General features: G+C 38.0%; 2 protein-coding genes and 1 long non-coding RNA gene across 10 annotated transcripts in view; 2 read left to right on the forward strand and 1 right to left on the reverse strand.

The window, feature by feature from the left end:
- Positions 1-25,121, forward strand: part of Atg2 (Autophagy-related 2) — a 274,490-nt gene that overhangs the window by 209,847 nt on the left and 39,522 nt on the right. For 2 of the 8 annotated variants that reach the window (XM_089461791.1, XM_089461792.1), the window contains one exon: positions 13,219-13,616. The exons of 5 other annotated variants lie outside the window; for them this stretch is intronic. In XM_089461791.1, coding sequence (XP_089317917.1) covers positions 13,219-13,449 — 231 coding nt within the window. In that variant the 3' untranslated portion in view covers positions 13,450-13,616. Of the gene's footprint in view, positions 1-7,924; positions 11,834-13,218; positions 13,617-25,121 lie in introns of those variants that run through there. One more of the 8 variants, XM_089461794.1, reaches the window with a different exon arrangement.
- Positions 1-25,121, forward strand: part of Myo81F (unconventional myosin 81F) — a 281,418-nt gene that overhangs the window by 23,075 nt on the left and 233,222 nt on the right. The window lies entirely within an intron of this gene.
- LOC149270965 (uncharacterized) overlaps positions 17,178-25,121 on the reverse strand; it is an 83,702-nt gene continuing 75,758 nt past the window's right edge. Inside the window, exons 2-3 of the long non-coding RNA XR_016268489.1 lie at positions 17,717-18,239; positions 17,178-17,625 (exon numbers count right to left, since the gene is read on the reverse strand). This is a non-coding gene — a long non-coding RNA (uncharacterized LOC149270965). The remainder of the gene's footprint in view (positions 17,626-17,716; positions 18,240-25,121) is intronic.

Here is a 25,121-nt window from a genome sequence, read left to right on the forward strand (position 1 = left end):
GAGGTATATGCAACGAGTTTAGATTTGAGAAACAGCTAGTTACTGCCTCAAATTCTTGCCTCATTTGAACAGGCAATTGGTCATCCCACCCAAGTTTGTGCAACCACATTTCCTGTAAAAGGACCTTCGCACGAGTTACGATCGGACTTAACAAACCTAAGGGGTCGTATAACCTTGCTACAAATGACAAAACGGATCTTTTGGTCTGTTGAACTTCTACTGGACAGTTCATGGAATATCTAAAGCTGTCATTCATTGGATTCCAAATTAATCCCAATGTTTTTGTGTCCTCTTGATGACCAATAACTATATCGTTTCTAGCTGGTTGTGCTGCGAGTTGTTTACAATTGGACGACCATTTTGTGAGAGGAAATCCAAACTTTTGAAGAATTGCTATCAAGTCTCGATGCAACAAGCACAATTCTTCGACGCTATCTGCTCCTGTCAACAGGTCATCAACATAGAAATCTCGGGCTAACGATCTTGCAGCAGCTGGATGAGTGGAAGCATGCAAGTCGCTTAGATGTTTTAAACATCGAATTGCTAAGAATGGAGCAGTCGCTGTCCCGTACGTTACTGTGTTTAATCGAAAGATTTGTAACGGATCAGTGGGCGTTTCCCTCCACACAATAAGTTGAAAGTTGCGGTGGGACTCGTCAAGTTCAATTTGACGGTACATTTTAGCGATGTCTGCTGTAGCAGCCCAAGGACGAAGTCGAAATCTTAGCAAAGTCTCCCATAACTGCGGCTGGATGGTCGGACCCACCATGAGTAGATCATTCAGCGACAATTGAGAGGAGGACTTGCTAGAGGCATCAAACACTACTCGAAGTTTAGTGGATGCGCTGCGCGGTCTTAGCACGCATTGATATGGGATGAAATAATGCGGCTCTCTCGGAATTTGATTGTTAGTTGGGCTCATGTGACCCAAGGCCAAGTATTCTTTCATAAAGTCAATATACATTGGCCGAATGTCTTCTTGCTTGCTCATTCTTCTTTCCAAGGCCAGAAATCGTCGCTTGGCTGTGTCGTAAGACGTACCAAGACAATGTGGGCTTGATTTGAATGGCAGCGACACTCTGAAACGACCCGAGGTAGTTTGGCAAATAGTCTCCACAAATGACTTCTCGCACAGTTGTTGCTCTGGGGTATACAAATTCGAATTAATTGTATTTGGCTTTTCTTCCAACTCCCAGAACTTGCGAACTATTGAATCTATAGCTATGTCGTCGTTTACGACGCTAATGAAAGTCGACGAACTAGTAGCTGCATTCAATGTTCGGCAGCGACCAGATACAATCCAACCAAAGGCAGTCAATTGCAATGTTGGGTTGTTATCGGATCCTTTTATTTTGCCTTCTCTTAATATATCAAAAAAGATATCAGCACCGAGCAACAAATCAATACGTTGCGGCTTGTGGAATTGAGGATCAGCTAATTGTACATTATCAGGTACCTTGATCTCTTCAGTGTGCTTCTCTGGTTGATACGACGAAATGGAACGTAACACACCAAAGTCTGTTCGGATTTCTATGTCGTCCGTTCGGGACGCTATCGAAGTTTGAACGCTGTGCCGAACAGATGACTGACAATTAGCAATGCCCAACAATTGAATCCCAGATCTTTGCCGTTTTAATTTCAACTGTTTTGCCAGTTCTTCAGTTATGAAATTTACTTGCGAGCCGGAATCTAATAAAGCTCTAGCTAAGTGATAAGATCCAGATTGATCTTTTATCTTCACAACTGCAGTTGCCAAAAGAACTTGATCAGAGGCTATCCGTGCGTGATTTACAGATGAAATCTGTGACGAAGTGACACGAGGGACTGCTGATACAACTGCTGAGCTACTTTGAGCCGCTTCAGAGCTGTATCTATGCAGTATGGTATGGTGCGGCTTAGAGCACACACGACAGTGGGCTGATTTGCAAGCAGCCACTGAGTGTCCTGTTCGCAAACAATTTATACAGAGCGGATAGCTCTTTGCGAACGTAAAACGTTTCTGGCAAGGTATTGCTGCGAACGACGAGCACGAGTGAATGAAGTGATCGTTCTTTTTACAAAACACGCATTTGGGACTCTGCGGCTCACTTGGCAGAGCGACAGCTAGAGAAGTTTTCCCAATTCTTTTCTTATTATCCTGAGCTACCTTACGACGTGGACCAGATGAGTCTTCAGCACTTAAATGCTGATACCGTCTGTTCAAGGCAGCTTCACAATCTTGCCACAATGGAAGCTTATTGTAGTCAAGATTCTCTTCCCACCTAGAGCGCGTGCCAGCGTCCACTTTCATCATTACCAAATGGATGAGCATGGCATTCGAAATCTGCTTATCAGATCCTAGCGATAAAAGAGATTCGTAAATGGCACGGACTGAGTCTATCAGCATGCGCAAAGATGATGCTGACGGTTCGGACATGTGTGGGAGATCAAATAGTTTTGAAATGCTGTTAAAAAATATGAGACACTGATTGTCGTACACATTTTTTAAAGCAGCTAACGCTTTTGGATAATTTGCATCTGTCACCTGATATGCCTTGACAGTGCCTAATGCTTCTTTGTCCAAGCATGACAACAAGTGGTTAAACTTTTCTATATTTGATAACCCTGGCTCGTTGTCGACTAAACTCTCAAAAAGTCCAATGAAATTCTTATATTCCGAATATTCTCCGCTAAACTTTGGCAGCTTTATATTCGGTAGATTCCTAGAATGTGACACTGAGCTAATCATTGTAGAGTTCGCGGGACTCTCACTTTTAGGTTGGCTATCACTACCTCGCTTCATAAGAAGTGCCTTTGTCGATACACACAAATCTTCTAACGTTGACCGAGGCACTAAATCTGCGTTAATGTCGTCCAACTCTTGTTGTGTCTTAAAGGCCTTTTCTATGTAGCGGTTCAATATCTCAAGTCGACATTCAATTTCAAATGGCTCTACTGGTTTAGTGTAATCTTTTAATGATTTATTAATGCGTGTTATGTCGTTTGTAACATTTTTGTAAACGGCCAACAGAGCTTCGACACGCTCTGATGATGACTCGTCCATAGACCTATTCTTTCCTCGCTTGTTAGTCATGATGCTATAAGTGATGCTCAGTTGAAACCAATTTCAATCGAAACAAATAAAAGTTCACTTAATGTATGACAACAAGCGAAGAGCAATTCAAGAATGTTAACAAATGCGCGCGATCGTAATAAATCTCAATATATTACGCTGGCAGTGTTAAACTATACTTGAGTGACTGTTACAGACAGTTGATACGATATAGCGAAGACAACAACCAAAATGTTGAGTGACTATTTGGGCAAGTGGTCTATTGAGTTATATTTGACTGTTGAGCGACTGAGTGCAATGCATTCACAAGCGAGAGCGCGCCGGTATGAATGCCAAAATATAAGTGCAGATCGAGCTCATACAATGAGCGCAAAGCGAGAGTGCAAGTTTTGAGCGAAAATAGATCCAAGTGACGAGCGCACGTTTTGAGCGCAAAGCGAGAGCGCTGCTGCGTGTGCAAGCGTGGGTGCAAACGATATTGCAAGTGAGTATGCAATGAGCGCAAAGTGAGCGCGCACTAATATGTGCAAGCGAGACAGTAAAACGAGAGCGCAACTATAAGTGCAAGCGCGAGTGCAAACGATATTGCAAGCGCGCATGCAAATGATGAGCGTAAATTAAAGCGAAATTTGCTGTGTAAGCGCGAGTGCAAACGATATAGCAAGTGAGTATGCACTGAGCGCAAAGTGAGCGCGCACTAATATGTGCAAGCGAGACAGTAAAACGAGAGCGCAACTATAAGTGCAAGCGCGAGTGCAAACGATATTGCAAGCGCGCATGCAAATGAAGAGCGTAAATTAAGAGCGCAATTATCTGTGCAAGCGAGAACGAACTTTTATGTGCGAGCGAGAGCGAGCTGTGAGCGCAAGCGCAAAACGAAAGTGCGAGACGAAAATGAGCAAAAAAACTGTAACACACTAACGGCGCCAAAGAAAACTTGGATTATGCGAGGCAATAGAGATTGAATTATTTGCAGATCAAAGGTCAATATGCACCTTATTATTATTTTTATTTATTTTTTTTTTTTAATTTCAATTTGAAATAAGCTCAACACAATGTACATAGGCGTAGATTGTACATACATTAATATTTTGTATGTCTCAAGTAATGCATTTATTTATTTATGGCTTGCATTACTTGGTCATCTATGTGCTCTATGTATTTATGTACTTCCCTGATTATCCACAAAATCCATAATCCAGCTTCCTTCAATTCCAGAGAGTGTCCACCCGGGGGCGCCAAAAATGTCCTTCCAAAAGGAGTCTGGTCCTTCGATGGCCAGTGTATAATATAAAAAAAAGTAGACAGCAACTTGCGGTCTCTCTGAAATATACGAAGTGCTGGCACCGGTGTTCAATTTTGTACTGAATTTATTAAATTTAACATGAACGCAAGCGCAGCTTGCACAGTAGAGAGCGCACCTATGCGCATCTAACAGCGAGCAGCGAGAGAGCGATCTTTTGGAGAGCGACACTCCCGTGCTAGCGTGTACAATAACAACTTCTCTGTACAGTGGTTCAGCTTCAATTACTTAACCTATACAATTTCGATAATAATATATAATTAATACTTCATAATAATTCAATTTCTTATAATAATATATAATAATATTTCAGAAGGCAAATCCAAATGCCTTAACAAATACATTATTATTAGTGAGAAGTTAAAACAGAAGCATCATTATTTCTGAAAACATTAGAATAAATAAATTGACGAAAATAGGTAAGTCCTATAAACTGTCTTACTTATGTAACTGATTGCGGTGGTGGTAATACCACGAGTGCTGCTATCTGTCGTTCATTGGGCCTAATTGTCTACCCGAGATCTCATAATCTAGGTTGGCAATAGTGGTTCTCAAGAACGAAAGAAACCCCCGTTTTTGTCAAAATATCTAGAACTGTTTGCGTCTTCTCTTGTCTGTGCAATAATACAAATATCGGCAATATAAAAGATACTGTATGAATAAGATAGGTCACCTAATGCCCTAATTACCGCACGTTGAAACACTGACGGGGCATTCTTTAATCCGAACGGCATCACCAAAAACTCGTACTGCCGTTCCGACGTTTCGAGGGCTATTCACTCTACTGAATCTGGATGTACGGGTATTTCATAGAATTCGCTTTGCCATATCTAAACAAGAAAAGTATACTGAACGCTTTAGTCTAGGAATCTGGTAATATCTCTCCAAAGATTGTACATTGTTTTAAGACCATGTTACCATGTTACACAATTTTTTCCCTGCTAACTTCTTGCCTACTGATTCTTTTACTAAAGTGCATTCGGCAATCGAAACAAAATGGTACACTCTCACCAGATACGCTTAATTGTCTCTGTTTGCTGTTGGACAGGACTGCGAAGCGCTGCTTTCCAGAGCTCGACTAAGCGACATGACGAGATCGCTACCTTGGAGAGGATTATCTGCAATGATTAAGTCAATCGTCGTGCGCCTGGAGAAGTCATCCGCACTCAGTTAATACGCATTATATTTTGGCAGACAAACTTGTTTTGCATTAGTTTTGCCCTCAATGGATTGCTTACCTGTGCGACTATTTCCTTGAGATCTCTGACTTGCTTCTCTAGGTCGGCGAAACGTGTGTCGACATTAGTGTTAGGCCGGACCAATCCCACTTCTGATGTCGGGTCTTCAGCAATATTTTCCCAATTCGCTATTTCACCATCTGATGAAATCGGCGCCACATTTGTAACGGCCTTGCCGCCGTTTTGTTTATAGCGTTGGAGCTTCAGGAATTACGTATGCGTGCGTTCATCTCGACTATTGCATCTCAACTGCTCTGGAGCCGTCTTCAGACGATATGGCAATTCTACTCGTTGCCACTTCCCAACACTACGTGCACGGACTACGCTCAGCAATTAGAGAGTTTAATAACTTAAAATGCCAGTCAAAGCATATAACTATCGGTATTGCCAATCGATATCTATATTCAAATAACTCTCCGACAAGTACATGATCGATACTTTGCATTCGATATTGTATCCCTAGATATGACCGTTTTGACATCTATCCGTATGAATACAAGCCAGTTCCAAGCAATTTTGAAATCTGGAATACATATATACCCATAAATATACATATATATATATATAAATGGCGGGGTAGAAAACCAGTAAAGCTTATTAGTTGAAATACTCATGAGCTTCAATTTGACTGTACAGTTAGAAACAGAATATCTAAAATATTTATCCGCCATAGCTCGTGAACTTGGGATGTCGACGCGGACCTACATACCAAATTTCAGCTTTCTAGCTCTTCAACAAACATTATTTCTAGTATATTGGAAAATGCATTTTTCGATTCGCCACGCCCTTAGTGAGCGGATCGGGAAAACTTTAACACTTTACAAATCGGAGATATACACGAGCATGTGTTCCAAATTTCAAGTCTCTAGCTTCAATACCGCCGAAATAGATTGCGTTCATACGGACAGACAGACAGACGGATGGACAGCAAGACGGACATTGCACAAAACCAATATACTCATTTCAGGGGGCGTGGTATCCAAAATCTGAAAACGACAAAATCTTCGTATCGATTAACTTTCTATACAGCGCAAATTTGAAGTCTTCAGGTCAAATGATGTTCAAATTAGGCTGAAAAACAAAGGCCATTTTTCGATACAAAAGTTATCGGATGAGTTATCGAAAAAAATATGATAAACTTGTACTGCCTATGGTATACACGAGTATGCATGCCAAATTTCAGCTCTCTAGCTCTTATATCTTCTCAGATCCTTTTGCTCATACGGACGGACGGACAGACGGATAGGATTATATCGACTCAGCTCGTCGTCCAAATCCAGAATATATATACTTTTTGGGGTCTGCGATAATTCCTTCTACCTGTTACATACTTTTCACAAAACCATTATACTCTGATTTCCCATTTTTTACCTGCCGTAGAAGAGTTATAGTCATGATGAAGTTTAATAGTTTTTATACCCTGAACCCATTTTCAATGGGAAATCAGGGTATAATAGTTTTGTTAAATGTATGTATAAATTTTGACAAAACCCGAAATTGTATAAAATGCATATAAGTATACATTTAAAATTCGGAAGCTCTAGCTCTAGCTCTGGTTTTCGATAATGTTTTTAACCGATAATAAAATAACGGGTACAGTTATCGATATTTAAAGCAAAGTTCTACACGAAAAGTTCTACACAAAGCTATACACGAACCTAGGAAAAACAGTCTCTAGCTCTTATATCTTCTGAGATTGACGCGTTCATACATACGGACAGACGGACGGACAGACAGACGGGCAGCGCCAAATCGACTCAGCTCATCGCCCTGATCATGATATATATACTTTATGGGGTCTGCAACGCCTCCTTCTGCCTGTTACATACATTTAAAAAAAAAAAAAACATTATACCCTGATTTCCCATTGAAAATTTGTTCAGGGTATAAAAAGGGAAGAGAGCAAAGGACCCAAATGGCAACCCTGAGGCACACCAGATGAAACAAAGATAAGTTTAGAAATAGCTGTTCTCAGCAAGACTCTTTGAGTTCTACCCATTAAATAAGATGAAATCCCAGACACAAGTTTAGGTGAATATCCTAAGCGCTTAAGCTTTAGAATTAGTATGTGATGATGTACTGAGTCAAATATTTTACTGAAGTCAGTATAAATAACATTAGTTTGCATTTTTTTAGAAAAGCATTAACAAGCAAAGTAAATTCAAGTAAATTAGACGACGTTGATTGATTTTGAACAAAACCGTGTTGAGATGGTTGAATAATCGATTTGCCAAAATGCTGCAAGGCCGATGTTATAATTTTCTCAAATAACTTCGGAATAGCAGATAATTTTATGAAGGGTAATGATGAAAGATTCTTTCCAAATTGAAGGGAACACAGAAGTACCTAAGGACAAGTTAAACAATTTTAGTAGTTGTGACTGAAGAGAAACACTGCACTCTTTAATCACACAACTAGGAATATTATCGGCACCGGGAGAGAAAGATGATTTCAATGTCCTAATGGCTGCAGCCTGAAAACATTAGAATAAATAAATTGACGAAAATAGGTAAGTCCTATAAACTGTCTTACTTATGTAACTGATTGCGGTGGTGGTAATACCACGAGTGCTGCTATCTGTCGTTCATTGGGCCTAATTGTCTACCCGAGATCTCATAATCTAGGTTGGCAATAGTGGTTCTCAAGAACGAAAGAAACCCCCGTTTTTGTCAAAATATCTAGAACTGTTTGCGTCTTCTCTTGTCTGTGCAATAATACAAATATCGGCAATATAAAAGATACTGTATGAATAAGATAGGTCACCTAATGCCCTAATTACCGCACGTTGAAACACTGACGGGGCATTCTTTAATCCGAACGGCATCACCAAAAACTCGTACTGCCGTTCCGACGTTTCGAGGGCTATTCACTCTACTGAATCTGGATGTACGGGTATTTCATAGAATTCGCTTTGCCATATCTAAACAAGAAAAGTATACTGAACGCTTTAGTCTAGGAATCTGGTAATATCTCTCCAAAGATTGTACATTGTTTTAAGACCATGTTACCATCTTACACAATTTTTTCCCTGCTAACTTCTTGCCTACTGATTCTTTTACTAAAGTGCATTCGGCAATCGAAACAAAATGGTACACTCTCACCAGATACGCTTAATTGTCTCTGTTTGCTGTTGGACAGGACTGCGAAGCGCTGCTTTCCAGAGCTCGACTAAGCGACATGACGAGATCGCTACCTTGGAGAGGATTATCTGCAATGATTAAGTCAATCGTCGTGCGCCTGGAGAAGTCATCCGCACTCAGTTAATACGCATTATATTTTGGCAGACAAACTTGTTTTGCATTAGTTTTGCCCTCAATGGATTGCTTACCTGTGCGACTATTTCCTTGAGATCTCTGACTTGCTTCTCTAGGTCGGCGAAACGTGTGTCGACATTAGTGTTAGGCCGGACCAATCCCACTTCTGATGTCGGGTCTTCAGCAATATTTTCCCAATTCGCTATTTCACCATCTGATGAAATCGGCGCCACATTTGTAACGGCCTTGCCGCCGTTTTGTTTATAGCGTTGGAGCTTCAGGAATTACGTATGCGTGCGTTCATCTCGACTATTGCATCTCAACTGCTCTGGAGCCGTCTTCAGACGATATGGCAATTCTACTCGTTGCCACTTCCCAACACTACGTGCACGGACTACGCTCAGCAATTAGAGAGTTTAATAACTTAAAATGCCAGTCAAAGCATATAACTATCGGTATTGCCAATCGATATCTATATTCAAATAACTCTCCGACAAGTACATGATCGATACTTTGCATTCGATATTGTATCCCTAGATATGACCGTTTTGACATCTATCCGTATGAATACAAGCCAGTTCCAAGCAATTTTGAAATCTGGAATACATATATACCCATAAATATACATATATATATATATAAATGGCGGGGTAGAAAACCAGTAAAGCTTATTAGTTGAAATACTCATGAGCTTCAATTTGACTGTACAGTTAGAAACAGAATATCTAAAATATTTATCCGCCATAGCTCGTGAACTTGGGATGTCGACGCGGACCTACATACCAAATTTCAGCTTTCTAGCTCTTCAACAAACATTATTTCTAGTATATTGGAAAATGCATTTTTCGATTCGCCACGCCCTTAGTGAGCGGATCGGGAAAACTTTAACACTTTACAAATCGGAGATATACACGAGCATGTGTTCCAAATTTCAAGTCTCTAGCTTCAATACCGCCGAAATAGATTGCGTTCATACGGACAGACAGACAGACGGATGGACAGCAAGACGGACATTGCACAAAACCAATATACTCATTTCAGGGGGCGTGGTATCCAAAATCTGAAAACGACAAAATCTTCGTATCGATTAACTTTCTATACAGCGCAAATTTGAAGTCTTCAGGTCAAATGATGTTCAAATTAGGCTGAAAAACAAAGGCCATTTTTCGATACAAAAGTTATCGGATGAGTTATCGAAAAAAATATGATAAACTTGTACTGCCTATGGTATACACGAGTATGCATGCCAAATTTCAGCTCTCTAGCTCTTATATCTTCTCAGATCCTTTTGCTCATACGGACGGACGGACAGACGGATAGGATTATATCGACTCAGCTCGTCGTCCAAATCCAGAATATATATACTTTTTGGGGTCTGCGATAATTCCTTCTACCTGTTACATACTTTTCACAAAACCATTATACTCTGATTTCCCATTTTTTACCTGCCGTAGAAGAGTTATAGTCATGATGAAGTTTAATAGTTTTTATACCCTGAACCCATTTTCAATGGGAAATCAGGGTATAATAGTTTTGTTAAATGTATGTATAAATTTTGACAAAACCCGAAATTGTATAAAATGCATATAAGTATACATTTAAAATTCGGAAGCTCTAGCTCTAGCTCTGGTTTTCGATAATGTTTTTAACCGATAATAAAATAACGGGTACAGTTATCGATATTTAAAGCAAAGTTCTACACGAAAAGTTCTACACAAAGCTATACACGAACCTAGGAAAAACAGTCTCTAGCTCTTATATCTTCTGAGATTGACGCGTTCATACATACGGACAGACGGACGGACAGACAGACGGGCAGTGCCAAATCGACTCAGCTCGTCGCCCTGATCATGATATATATACTTTATGGGGTCTGCAACGCCTCCTTCTGCCTGTTACATACATTTAAAAAAAAAAAAACATTATACCCTGATTTCCCATTGAAAATTTGTTCAGGGTATAAAAAGGGAAGAGAGCAAAGGACCCAAATGGCAACCCTGAGGCACACCAGATGAAACAAAGATAAGTTTAGAAATAGCTGTTCTCAGCAAGACTCTTTGAGTTCTACCCATTAAATAAGATGAAATCCCAGACACAAGTTTAGGTGAATATCCTAAGCGCTTAAGCTTTAGAATTAGTATGTGATGATGTACTGAGTCAAATATTTTACTGAAGTCAGTATAAATAACATTAGTTTGCATTTTTTTAGAAAAGCATTAACAAGCAAAGTAAATTCAAGTAAATTAGACGACGTTGATTGATTTTGAACAAAACCGTGTTGAGATGGTTGAATAATCGATTTGCCAAAATGCTGCAAGGCCGATGTTATAATTTTCTCAAATAACTTCGGAATAGCAGATAATTTTATGAAGGGTAATGATGAAAGATTCTTTCCAAATTGAAGGGAACACAGAAGTACCTAAGGACAAGTTAAACAATTTTAGTAGTTGTGACTGAAGAGAAACACTGCACTCTTTAATCACACAACTAGGAATATTATCGGCACCGGGAGAGAAAGATGATTTCAATGTCCTAATGGCTGCAGCCAGAGAGGCTGCAGTAACTTTAGGAGTATTTATAGACCCATATTCAGGAAGTGAATATGGATATGATTTGCTGTAGAGATCAGCAGAAGAATAAGTGGATTGAAAAAATCTGCAAATAGATCACAGGAATCCTGAAGATTTTTTTTCACCACCAAGGACAAATGAGGACGGCAAACCAGAAGATTTACGCTTCGAGTTTACAAATGAGTAAAATTGTTTAGGATCTCGAGAAAACTGACGTTTGGAACGTATAAGATAGTTCTCATAACAACTAAAATTTAAAAGATTGAAATTTGACTTGGCAGACTTTTTATAATTTTTAAAACATTTAGTTTTAATGTTTCTTAAGGTCGAAAGAGACTTGGTTAACCAAGGTGGCTTATTTGAAACTGGCGAAATACGGCAGAGAGGGACACAAACATCCAGAATAGAGTTTAAGGTGGTATAAAAGAAATCGATGCTGCCCAATTAATATCAACCGACTCATATAAAAGAGACCAGTCTGTTTAATTAATTAATTCGATGAGCAAAGCAAAATTGCTCATACGATAACAGCAGCTAAGTTTAGAAGGCAAAGGAGTATGAGTGGGAGGATTATCAACAGTTAATAAAACCTCTAAAGTGGGGTGGTGTATATCCTCAGGTGAGCAGAAAAGAGTTGATCTCATGACATTAATGAGCGAATCATGATTAATGAATGATTAATGCGATTCAGATTTTTACAAATAGAGTTCAGCTGAAACATAGACAGGTTAAAAATTCATCAAAAAGATAGTGATCAATTGTCGGAGTAAAGTAATTTGCATTACAAGTTGATGACCCAGAAGTGTTCGGAATACTAAAATCACTCTACACAAGAAGCACGTCTCTATCTTTAATACAATTAATATGTTGAGCATAAACTTGTACATCAGAAGAGGGAAGGATATAAGAACATGTGATAAACAATGAGCACGATTGGAGAGTTAATGTAACCCCTATAATCTCCGCATCATGAAGGACGAAAAGGTAAACGATTCAGAAAGGATAATACATTTAACAGCAATTAACACCCCACCCCCTCTGCGCACCGAACGATCGATTCTATAAGTAGTGAAATTACCTGAAAGGAGTTCACTATTATGAATATTATTTTAGTTTCAGTGAGTGCAATAATATCATATTGTACACTACAACTGTGAAAGAATAGATATTTAAATTTAGAATTTAAGCCACGTACATTTTGATAAATCAGAGACAGCTGAGAAGAAGATTGTAAATTATAAGGTAAATTTACTGAAATAGGAGTCGATCTGCTATGATTTTTAGGTTTGTTCTTTGCTCTTTTTACTATTTCTTGCAATATTTGTAATACTTTCCTTTTTATACCCTGAACCCATTTTCAATGGAAAATCAGGGTATAAGGTTTTGTTGAAATGTATGTAACAGGCAGAAGGAGGCGTGACAGACCCCATAAAGTATATATATTCTTGATCAGGGCGACGAGATGAATCGATTTAACTCTGTCTGTAACGCCCGTGTGCAACGTTCTTGTTTTTTGTCCGTTTAGAGCTACATATAAAAATTACCGCTAGGCTGTAAAAGCTCATTTTTCACTTTTTGACGTTAGATGCATATATAATAGCCTTTTTAAATCATCGGAAATTTCTTTTTCAAAAAAAAAAAAAACTTATTAATTATGCATCTGAACTCAAAACTTTTTCTCAGTATGTACAATTTTTCTTGATAAACTGTATAAATAATGCAAATTATGTTTTTTTTTTAATGTTGTAGAAGAAATAATAAATAATACAAAAAAATAAATTTTTTTAAATTTTAATTTAAGGGAATAAATGAATCTGCGACTACACTTCTGGAAGCAGCCATTGAGGAGCATGATCAAAAAGGATATAGTGGAGCAGTTGGTGCTGTAGTTAGACAATTGCCTCAATTAGTGTTGTGTCCGGCAGTACTAGCAACTCAAGCAACATCAAATATTTTGGGAGGAGCTAAAAGTTCTCTTGTCCCGGAAGCTACACGTGAAGCTAAGGACAAATGGAAGCAGACAAAAAATTAAAATATATAATATACGCTAAATGTCTTTATAAGCGAACTTTTGTCGATTAAGCTAACGAACGGACAACTTGAAAATACCAGCAATGGCTGATATGGTTAATAAAGACATACATTCTGTCAAATAAGTACCCAGAAATTTCAAATAAAACACAAACAACTTATCAATCATCTAAATTTATTATTATTATATCCCCTTCAAATAGGCCTCTTCTGATGCAATACCCTTCTTGCAACGAAAAATTCAATCCTCGAAACACTTTTTAAAGCTATATTCTGGGATGGCATTCACTTCTCGTTGCGAATTAGTTTTTATGTCTTCAGTACTCTCATAACGGGATCCACGAAGTGGTAATTTTTGTTTTGGAAACAGGAAAAAGTCACAGAGTACGGTGGTTGTTCGATGATATTTGTTGAATTTTTGTTCAAAAACTCGTTCACAATGATCGCTTTGTGTGCTGGTGCATTACTGTGGTGTGTTGTTCTGGTCTTTTGCGACGAACATTCTCTCTCAAACGCCTCATAACGCCAAGATAATATATTCTTTATTGACGGTCTGGCCCTCCAGTAAGAATTCCGATTGAACAACACCACGAATTCTTCAGTTGAAGAGGTCAAAGGTCGTCCTGAACGTGTTAAATCGTTCACCTCTCTTTGAACGATTGATACCTAACGTAAACTTGAGTTTTCGAAATGGTTGTATCAACAAATGTTTTTTTCAACATTTCCAACGTTTTGGCATAAGAAATTTTGTATGAAACACAAAATTTCACACAAACTCATTGTTCGATATTTTTATCTATAATAAAAATCGCAACGCACAAAAAAGGTTGATTGGCTCCTAATGACACCGTAATCACACTAAATGACACAAATGACACACAGCATTGAAAATTCAAAGAATAGTGGCTAACAATCGCGCCAACCTGGGGAAATTTTTTATACCCTGAGCCAATTTTCAATAGGAAATCTTGGTATATCTCTTGGTTTTGTTGAAATGTATGTAACAGGCAGAAGAAGGCGTGGCAGACCCCATAAAGTATATATATTTTTGATCAGGGCGACGAGCTGAGTTGATTTGGCCCTGTCCGTCTGTCTGTTCGTCCGTCCGTCCGTATGTATGAACGCGTCGATGTCGGAAGATATAAGAGCTAGAGACTTTTTTTCCTAGGTCCGTGTATAGCACGCGCATATCGAACTTTGCTTAAATATCGATAACTTTACCCGTTATTTTGTTATCGGTTAAAAACATTATCGAAAACCAGAGCTAGAGCAAGAGCTTCCGAATTTTAAATGTATACTTATATGCATTTTATACAATTTCGGGTTTTGTCAAAATTTACCCCCCACCCCCTCACCATCACATTTGTAAAAGGCGTATTTCAAATACTAGGTACTTGTGCTTTAGTAAATATATGCATATCTATGTTATACTTATAATATGAAAGTTTCATGAAGATTGTCTATTCACAAGAAAAGTTATTAGACAATTAAGTTCCCATAGTAAGCCACCATTGCAGCCAATGCGTATTTATGCGTGCGTGCGTATCTCTGTGTATGTGCGTGTGTGTGTGTCTTTTGTGAGCAGAAAGACGCGAAAAATGATTGAAACAGCTATTGCTCGAAGGGTTCAGGGGATCTCGTAGTCGAGCAGTCTTGACTAGAGCTTCTTACTTGTTATACCCTGAACCCATTTTCAATGGGAAATCAGGGTATAATTGTTTTGTTGAAATGTATGTAACAGGTAGAAGGAGGCGTGGCAGACCCCACAAAGTATATATATTCTTGATCAGGGCGACGAGCTGAGTTGATTTGGCCCTGTCCGTCTGTCCGTCCGTCCGTCTGTCCGTATGTTTGAACGCGTCGATTTCCGAAGATATAAGAGCTAGAGACTTGAATTTTGAATTTTTAAAATGACCGTATATACAGCTCGGACGTCGAGTTGGCTTTTAAAATTCGATAAATCATCCCGTTATTTTTTTTTTCGAGTAAAAACATTCAAGTTCAAGTCAGATGCCACTATAGCTAATTGTGAATGATTTTTCATTTTTTTTAATTTCTCAAATCTTCAATATAATATGTATATCATATGCTGAAAAGTTTCATTAAATTCCGTTCAGTCAAAAATTAATAAAAAATAATCAAATATTTGTTGTTTGTTAAAACTGTATCTCCTCGAGTTTTAAAACTAGAACGCTGAAATTTCGCACGTAGGCTAATGTTATGATTCTATAAAGATAAATGAAATGAAAAAATAAATTCAAAATTATATGTGGACGCCCATTAGGAGCGTGGCAAATAGGACCTGATTATATAGGGATTTTTTGTATTCTGCTATATGTTGCACACTATTAATGCTAGATTTGGTATATATACTCGGGCTGACGACCCAAGACCAAAAAGCTTCGACGGATATATGTCCGCCCACAGGGGGCGTGACAAACCGCAAAAGTTTATATCTCCTAAAGTATAAAAACTAGAAGCTTCAAATTTTAATAGTTGAGTTATTAGTAACCTCCTCTATCGATGACCCAAAAATAATTTTTACGCCTCTTTAGGGTTAGTAAAAGATCTCAATCTGTGTGGAATGATATAACAAAATATATCTGGTGATCGAATCAATTAAGACAATTACGTATTTCTTAACCTCTCTTTTCCACTTAACTTTCCCGTTATATCAATATGCAGGGTATGACACGGGATCTCTATTTTTGGTATAGAATGCAGCTCTGATTGAATTTTGTCAGACTTTGATTTGGATAATTTGCAGATAATGAAATTTTCAACCAATTTTCTACCGTATTTCGACATATTGTTGAACAAATAACGTATTTGGCCATCCAAAATGCATTATTGCTTTATGTACGTGGTTTATGACCGACCACTTGAATGCTCTGGGTATCATAGGAAAACAAAGATTTCTGTCATTCCTTTGAATTTTTCTAAACAAAACAATGTATGTATTTTCTTCCAAGCCCATATCTCCCTGAAGTTATACCCACCACCTAAAGACTCTTGGAGATATATTAATGTTGTTGAAGCTTGCCTTTAACGAATTGCAGTCCGTGAATAGGGCGAAATCATTGCCAAGCAAGTAATGGCGGAAATGCTTCACTACATTAAAAACTGTCTCCAACTCGTAAGAGTGATACTTGAACTCAGCAAGAGAAGTTATTTTGCTAAAATACTCGACCACATGCCGCTTATTGTAAATTTTGTGCAGTAGAATTACATCCGTACATGGATACTACACTACTGATATCTGTATGCAATTCGAAAGGTTGTTGAGGGTCGAATATAGCTTAAATTGATATGATTGGTCGTCTTGTTTCTTCGTATTGTTCATTCCATACAAATACATTATTATTAGTGAGAAGTTAAAACAGAAGCATCATTATTTCTGAAAACATTAGAATAAATAAATTGACGAAAATAGGTAAGTCCTATAAACTGTCTTACTTATGTAACTGATTGCGGTGGTGGTAATACCACGAGTGCTGCTATCTGTCGTTCATTGGGCCTAATTGTCTACCCGAGAGAGAGAAAGAAACCCCCGTTTTTGTCAAAATATCTAGAACTGTTTGCGTCTTCTCTTGTCTGTGCAATAATACAAATATCGGCAATATAAAAGATACTGTATGAATAAGATAGGTCACCTAATGCCCTAATTACCGCACGTTGAAACACTGACGGAGCATTCTTTAATCCGAACGGCATCACCAAAAACTCGTACTGCCCTTCCGACGTTTCGAGGGCTATTCACTCTACTGAATCTGGATGTACGGGTATTTCATAGAATTCGCTTTGCCATATCTAAACAAGAAAAGTATACTGAACGCTTTAGTCTAGGAATCTGGTAATATCTCTCCAAACATTGTACATTGTTTTAAGACTACCATGTTACACAATTTTTCTTGCCTACTGATTCTTTTACTAAAGTGCATTCGGCACCAGAATCGAAACAAAATGTTACACTCTCACCAGATACGCTTAATTGTCCGAGAGGCTCTACCACAGAACAGACAACCACATGCTTCTCATGTACGCCGACATTTCCTTGTCTCTGTTTGCTGTTGGACAGGACTGCGAAGCGCTGTTTTCCAGAGCTCGACTAAGCGACATGACGAGATCGCTACCTTGGAGAGGATTATCTGCAATGATTAAGTCAACCGTCGTGCGCCTGGAGAAATCATCCGCACTCAGTTAATACGCATTATATTTTGGCAGACAAACTTGTTTTGCATTAGTTTTGCCCTCAATGGATTGCTTACCTGTGCGACTATTTCCTTGAGATCTCTGACTTGCTTCTCTAGGTCGGCGAAACGTGTGTCGACATTAGTGTTAGGGCGGACCAATCCCACTTCTGATGTCGGGTCTTCAGCAATATTTTCCCAATTCGCTATTTCACCATCTGATGAAATCGGCTCCACATTTGTAACGGCCTTGCCGCCGTTTTGTTTATAGCGTTGGAGCTTCAGGAATTACGTATGCGTGCGTTCATCTCGACTATTGCATCTCAACTGCTCTGGAGCCGTTTTCAGACGATATGGCAATTCTACTCGTTGCCACTTCCCAACACTACGTGCACGGACTACGCTCAGCAATTAGGGAGTTTAATAACTTAAAATGCCACTCAAAGCATATAACTATCGGTATTGCCAATCGATATCTATATTCAAATAACTCTCCGACAAGTACATGATCGATACTTTGCATTCGATATTGTATCCCTAGATATGACCGTTTTGACATCTATCCGTATGAATACAAGCCAGTTCCAAGCAATTTTGAAATCTGGAATACATATATACCCATAAATATACATATATATATATAAATGGCGGGGTAGAAAACCAGTAAAGCTTATTAGTTGAAATACTCATGAGCTTCAATTTGACTGTACAGTTAGAAACAGAATATCTAAAATATTTATCCGCCATGGCTCGTGAACTTGGGATGTCGACGCGGACCTACATACCAAATTTCAGCTTTCTAGCTCTTCAACAAACATGATTTCTGGTATATCGGAAAATGCATTTTCCGATTTGCCACGCCCCTAGTGAACGGATCGGGAAAACTTTAACACTTTACAAATCGGAGATATACAAATATATCCAAATTTCAAGTCTCTAGCTTCAATACCGCCGAAATAGATTGCGTTCATACGGACAGACAGACAGACGGATGGACAGCAAGACGGACATTGCACAAAACCAATATACTCATTTCAGGGGGCGTGGTATCCAAAATCTGAAAACGACAAAATCTTCGTATCGATTAACTTTCTATACAGCGCCAATTTGAAGTCTTCAGGTCAAATGATGTTAAAATTAGGCTGAAAAACAAAGGCCATTTTTCGATACAAAAGTTATCGGATGAGTTATCGAAAAAAATATGATAAACTTGTACTGCCTATGGTATACACGAGTATGCATGCCAAATTTCAGCTCTTATATCTTCTCAGATCCTTTTGCTCATACGGACGGACGGACAGACGGATAGGATTATATCGACTCAGCTCGTCGTCCAAATCCAGAATATATATACTTTTTGGGGTCTGCGATAATTCCTTCTACCTGTTACATACTTTTCACAAAACCATTATACTCTGATTTCCCATTTTTTACCTGCCGTAGAAGAGTTATAGTCATGATGAAGTTTAATAGTTTTTATACCCTGAACCCATTTTCAATGGGAAATCAGGGTATAATAGTTTTGTTAAATGTATGTATAAATTTTGACAAAACCCGAAATTGTAAAAAATGCATATAAGTATACATTTAAAATTCGGAAGCTCTAGCTCTGGTTTTCGATAATGTTTTTAACCGATAATAAAATAACGGGTACAGTTATCGATATTTAAAGCAAAGTTCTACACGAAAAGTTCTACACAAAGCTATACACGAACCTAGGAAAAAAAGTCTCTAGCTCTTATATCTTCTGAGATTGACGCGTTCATACATACGGACAGACGGACGGACAGACAGACGGGCAGCGCCAAATCGACTCAGCTCGTCGCCCTGATCATGATATATATACTTTATGGGGTCTGCAACGCCTCCTTCTGCCTGTTACATACATTTAAAAAAAAAACAAGTAAGAACGTTGCAGTTGGGCGTTACCGACTGCGGAATACTCATTCACATCCCATCAACAATTTAGTAGTTAAGTTTCGTTCTAATACTGTAGAATATACAGGTTTTTCCGATTTGCCACGCCCCAACTGGGCGTAGACACCTCATTTTTGGTCAGTTTTTAGAAAGAGATAACGTTACCCTAACTGCAAAGTTTGAATGCTTACCCTAAAAAAATGTGAAAATTACAGGGTATTTTTCGATATGCCACGCCCCTAAAGAGGCGTAAAAATTATTTTTGGGGAATCGATAGAGGAGGCTACCAGTAACTCAACTATCCAAATTTGAAGCTTCTAGCTATTATACTTTAGGAGATATAAACTTTTGCGGTTTGCCACGCCCCCTGTGGGCGGACATATATCCGACAAAACTTTTTGGTCTTGGGTGATCAGTCCGAGTATATATACAAAATTTGAGGTCTCTGCCATCAATAGTGTCCAAAATATAGGAGAATTTAAAAAATCACTATATCTTCAGGTCCGATTTGCCACGCCCCCAACGGGCGTAGACTTATAATTTATCTTCAGACTTTATAGAATCATACCATTAGCTGACGTGCAAAATTTCAGCATTCTAGGTTTACAACTTTAGGAGATACAGTTTTATCCGATTTGCCACGCCCCCAATGGGCGTAGATATATCCGCCATAGCTCGTGATCTTGGGTGGTCAACGCGGACCTACATACCAAGTTTCAGCTTTCTAGCTCTTCAACAAACATGATTTCTGGTATATCGGAAAATGCATTTTCCGATTTGCCACGCCCCTAGTGGGCGGATCGGGAAAATTTTAACACTTTATAAATCGGAGATATACACGAGTATGTGTTCCAAATTTCAAGTCTCTAGCTTCAATAGCGCCGAAATAGATTGCGTTCATACGGACAGACGGACAGACGGACAGACGGACAGACGGACGGACAGCAAGACGGACATTGCACAAAACCAATATACTGATTCACTTTCGTGAATGAGTATAAAAAACATTATACCCTGATTTCCCATTGAAAATTTGTTCAGGGTATAAAAAGGGAAGAGAGCAAAGGACCCAAATGGCAACCCTGAGGCACACCAGATGAAACAAAGATAAGTTTAGAAATAGCTGTTCTCAGCAAGACTCTTTGAGTTCTACCCATTAAATAAGATGAAATCCCAGACACAAGTTTAGGTGAATATCCTAAGCTTTAGAATTAGTATGTGATGATGTACTGAGTCAAATATTTTACTGAAGTCAGTATAAATAACATTAGTTTGCATTTTTTTAGAAAAGCATTAACAAGCAAAGTAAATTCAAGTAAATTAGACGACGTTGATTGATTTTGAACAAAACCGTGTTGAGATGGTTGAATAATCGATTTGCCAAAATGCTGCAAGGCCGATGTTATAATTTTCTCAAATAACTTCGGAATAGCAGATAATTTTATGAAGGGTAATTGTTGAGGATTGATCTAGAAAAACTCATCATCAAGTGAGCATTTGAGCTAACGGTAAACACAGTCGTCGGCTGATCGCACATTTGTCTCTAGAATAAGAAACCGAATGTTCTGGATTATGAAATAGACGCAAACATAGAAGCATAAGGAGACATCCAGAACATTCGATATGCAGTAGAAGTAGGTATATAAGCGTGCTGTAAGTCGAGCCAAAATTCATTCAGTAAGTTCATTGTGAAAGATCAATGTCAGTGTGTCGGCTCGGTTAGTTAAGTCGCGGTACGTGAAGAAGTGTACTTGTTACTGAATATTGTGTTAAATAAACTTTTTGCGTTGCGCCTACATATACCGTGTTTCATTTAAGAAAAACCTTCAACAGGTTATGGGCCCAGACAGTGCTAAACGTGTAATGTAGTGTGAAATCGAGTGCAAGTACAAAAGTGAATTAGTGGCAAATTTGTAACTAAATAAAGACAATGAAAATGGAGCCATTAAATATGAGAATTGAACGATTACGCGACAAAGACAATTGGCATTTGTGGTGTTTTATGATTCGTACGCTATTGGAAGAAGACGACGATGTTCTTGCCGTTTGTGAAGGTAGTTTGACGTGTCCGACACAGGAGTCTGCAACATACGAGAGAGACTCGAAAAGGTTCTTGAAAGCTGATAAGACTGCAAGGAAAATAATTATTCATTCTATCGAGAGAAGACCGATGGAATTGATTGTGAGCTGCAAAACAGCAAGAGAAATGTGGATAAAATTGAACTCAGTGTATGATATGAAATCAGAAGAAAATTTATCGGCTATTCAGAAACAATTTTTTGATTTCAAATGGATTGAAAGTGAGAGTGTGGACTACAATATTTCAAAGTTGGAAGTTTTGTGGAGCAAGATGAAAAATCTTGGAAGTGCTGTGCCTGAAACAATGTTAATGTCGCGAATCCTGTCATCGTTGCCTCAAAAGTTTAACTATTTTCATAGTGCGTGGGATTCGGTCGAAGACAGCAAAAGAACATTGAACAATTTGACGACTCGTTTAATGACAGAAGAAATGCGGTCAAAAGAACAAGAAGTGGTACCTGAAGAGTCAACAGCGTTAGTTGCCGACAACGGCAAAAATAAAAGAGAACATGAAAATAAGAAGAAAATTATGAAGTGCTATAACTGCGGCGTGATGGGACATCTGAAGAAGGACTGCTACAGGTGTTATATATGCAAGAAGAAAGGCCACAAGAGCAACACCTGTCACCAAAGGAGAAATGCAGGAAGTCAAGCGGAAAATAATCAAGGAGAATCGGGTGAATCATCGAGGAAAGGATTGATTGCGAGCAGGGACGGCAGAGAAGATGACGTGTGGGTGATCGACTCAGGAGCTTCTGATCACATGTCAAGGCGTCGAGATTGGTATTCTACTTATGAAGAATTTTTGGAGCCCCTGAGGATAGGCGTAGGTAACGGTAAATATATCACGGCGCACGGAAAAGGTAATATTGATATTGAAACTTATGTCAATAATAATAAAAGGGCGACGACAATGTTTGATGTTTTGTATGTTCCGGAAATAGTTTACAATTTATTTTCTATTATGTCAGCTGCAAAAAGGGGTGTTGATTGTCTTATTAAAAATAAAGGAACACAGTGTTTGTTGAGACGTGATAATAAAATAATTGCAACGGGTTCTAGGTTCGGAAACTTATTAAAATTAGATGCGAATGTTTCGATGCCAAAATTGTGTAATTTAACAAGAAAAATAGAATCGAAAGAAAGTGATTCTTTACAAGTATGGCACGAGAGGTTTTGTCATCAAAACGTTCGACATGTTCGCGATTATTTGAAAAATAAGAATATTGATTTTCTAGAAAATGATTTCTTTTGTGAAGGATGTGCTTATGGGAAGCAGCATCGGCTAACATTTCACAAAAATATTGACCGTGCAACAAAGACACGAGAGATAATTCATACTGATGTTTGCGGTCCGATAGAGGTAGAGTCTATTGGTAAAAAGTTGTATTTTGTTAGCTTTAAAGATTCAAGTTATCGGGAAGTTTATTTTATACGTCATAAGTCGGAAGTATTTGAAAAACTCCAAATTTTTATTCAGGCAATTCAGAATCAATTTCATGAAAACATTAAAGAAATTCACAGCGATGGGGGTAGAGAATATATTAATAAAGAAGTTAAACTGTTCTTTAATAAGAAGGGAATAAAACATATTGTTAATGCTCCTTATACACCTGAACAGAATGGAGTTGCGGAACGTGAGAACAGAACTATTATTGAAGCTGCACGATCAATGTTGCATTCTAATTCTGAGTTACCATTATTTCTATGGGCAGAAGCAGTAAACACTGCAGTTTATGTAATTAACCGCACAGGTCCAACAAAACATGGGAATAAAACTCCATATGAGTTGTGGTTCAAGAAAGAGCCAGATATCGGAAATCTTAAAATTTTCGGGACTGAATGTTTTGTACATGTACCAAAAGAAAAAAGGAGAAAATTAGATAAAAAGTCTATTAAAGGATTTATAGTAGGATACGTTGAAAATTGCAAAGGATATCGTGTATATGTTCCAAATATGAGAGATGTAATTATAAGTAGAGATGTATGTTTTAAACCAGAAAACTTTACAGCTCAGTTTAAAAAACCTGAAATTTTAGTTGACAATTCTGAAAGTGAGACTAATGAAAGTGAATACGAAAATAATAAAATTGAAGATGAATCAACTGAACATAATAATAGTGAAATGGGTCGGCGATTGCGAGATAGATCACAGATTCGTATGCCAGATTTTTATGGTTGCCCTGTTACATTTATTACACAAAGCTTGCCTTTAAATTATATAAAGAAAATTTTAGAAAAATGTAATATGATAAATGCGAACATTGTCTCCACGCCAGTTGAATGTAATAATGATGAAAATGTATCTGAACAAAATAATTGTAATGCACCTTACCGCGAAGCAATAGGAAATTTAATGTTTTTACAAGTTGTTTCAAGGCCAGATATAAGTTTTTCTGTTAATGTAGTTTCCCGAGAGCTAGAAAACCCGAAGCAGCATCACTGGACGTTAGTTAAGAGAATATTTCGTTATTTGAAAGGAACGATGGATTTGGGAATTTTATACAGTAAAAATAATAATATTTTTGAGACATATAGTGATGCTGATTATGCAGGTGATAAGAAAACTCGGAAATCTACATCTGGAATTTTGTGTAAATATGCGAATGCTGCAATAACGTGGCAAAGTAAAAAACAACAAAGTGTATCTTTATCAACAACAGAAGCCGAATATGTAAGTGCAGCTCTAGCAAGTAAGGAAATGATATGGCTAAAGAAATTGTTTTTTGATTGTAACATTAATTTAAGTAACTACATCTTGTTTATAGATAATACAAGTGCGATTAAGCTAATCAAAAATCCTGAATTTCATCAACGAAGCAAACATATAGATGTTAAATATCATTTTGTACGCGATTTATTTGAGAAAGGTGAGATAGATGTAAGGTATGTAAAGAGTGAAGAGCAGATCGCTGACATTTTTACTAAAGCTTTGCCAAAGCCCAGATTTTTGTATCTAAGAGAGAAATTGGGAATGAGGAATAAGGGACAAATTTGTTATAGAGATGTTGAGTTTTAGGGAGGGTGTTGAGGATTGATCTAGAAAAACTCATCATCAAGTGAGCATTTGAGCTAACGGTAAACACAGTCGTCGGCTGATCGCACATTTGTCTCTAGAATAAGAAACCGAATGTTCTGGATTATGAAATAGACGCAAACATAGAAGCATAAGGAGACATCCAGAACATTCGATATGCAGTAGAAGTAGGTATATAAGCGTGCTGTAAGTCGAGCCAAAATTCATTCAGTAAGTTCATTGTGAAAGATCAATGTCAGTGTGTCGGCTCGGTTAGTTAAGTCGCGGTACGTGAAGAAGTGTACTTGTTACTGAATATTGTGTTAAATAAACTTTTTGCGTTGCGCCTACATATACCGTGTTTCATTTAAGAAAAACCTTCAACAGTAATGATGAAAGATTCTTTCCAAATTGAAGGGAACACAGAAGTACCTAAGGACAAGTTAAACAATTTTAGTAGTTGTGACTGAA

This window comes from Drosophila arizonae, chromosome 2, assembly GCF_054131065.1.
Source record: "Drosophila arizonae isolate 15081-1271.41 chromosome 2, UAZ_ARI_1.0, whole genome shotgun sequence".
NCBI classification, from domain to species: domain Eukaryota; kingdom Metazoa; phylum Arthropoda; class Insecta; order Diptera; family Drosophilidae; genus Drosophila; species Drosophila arizonae.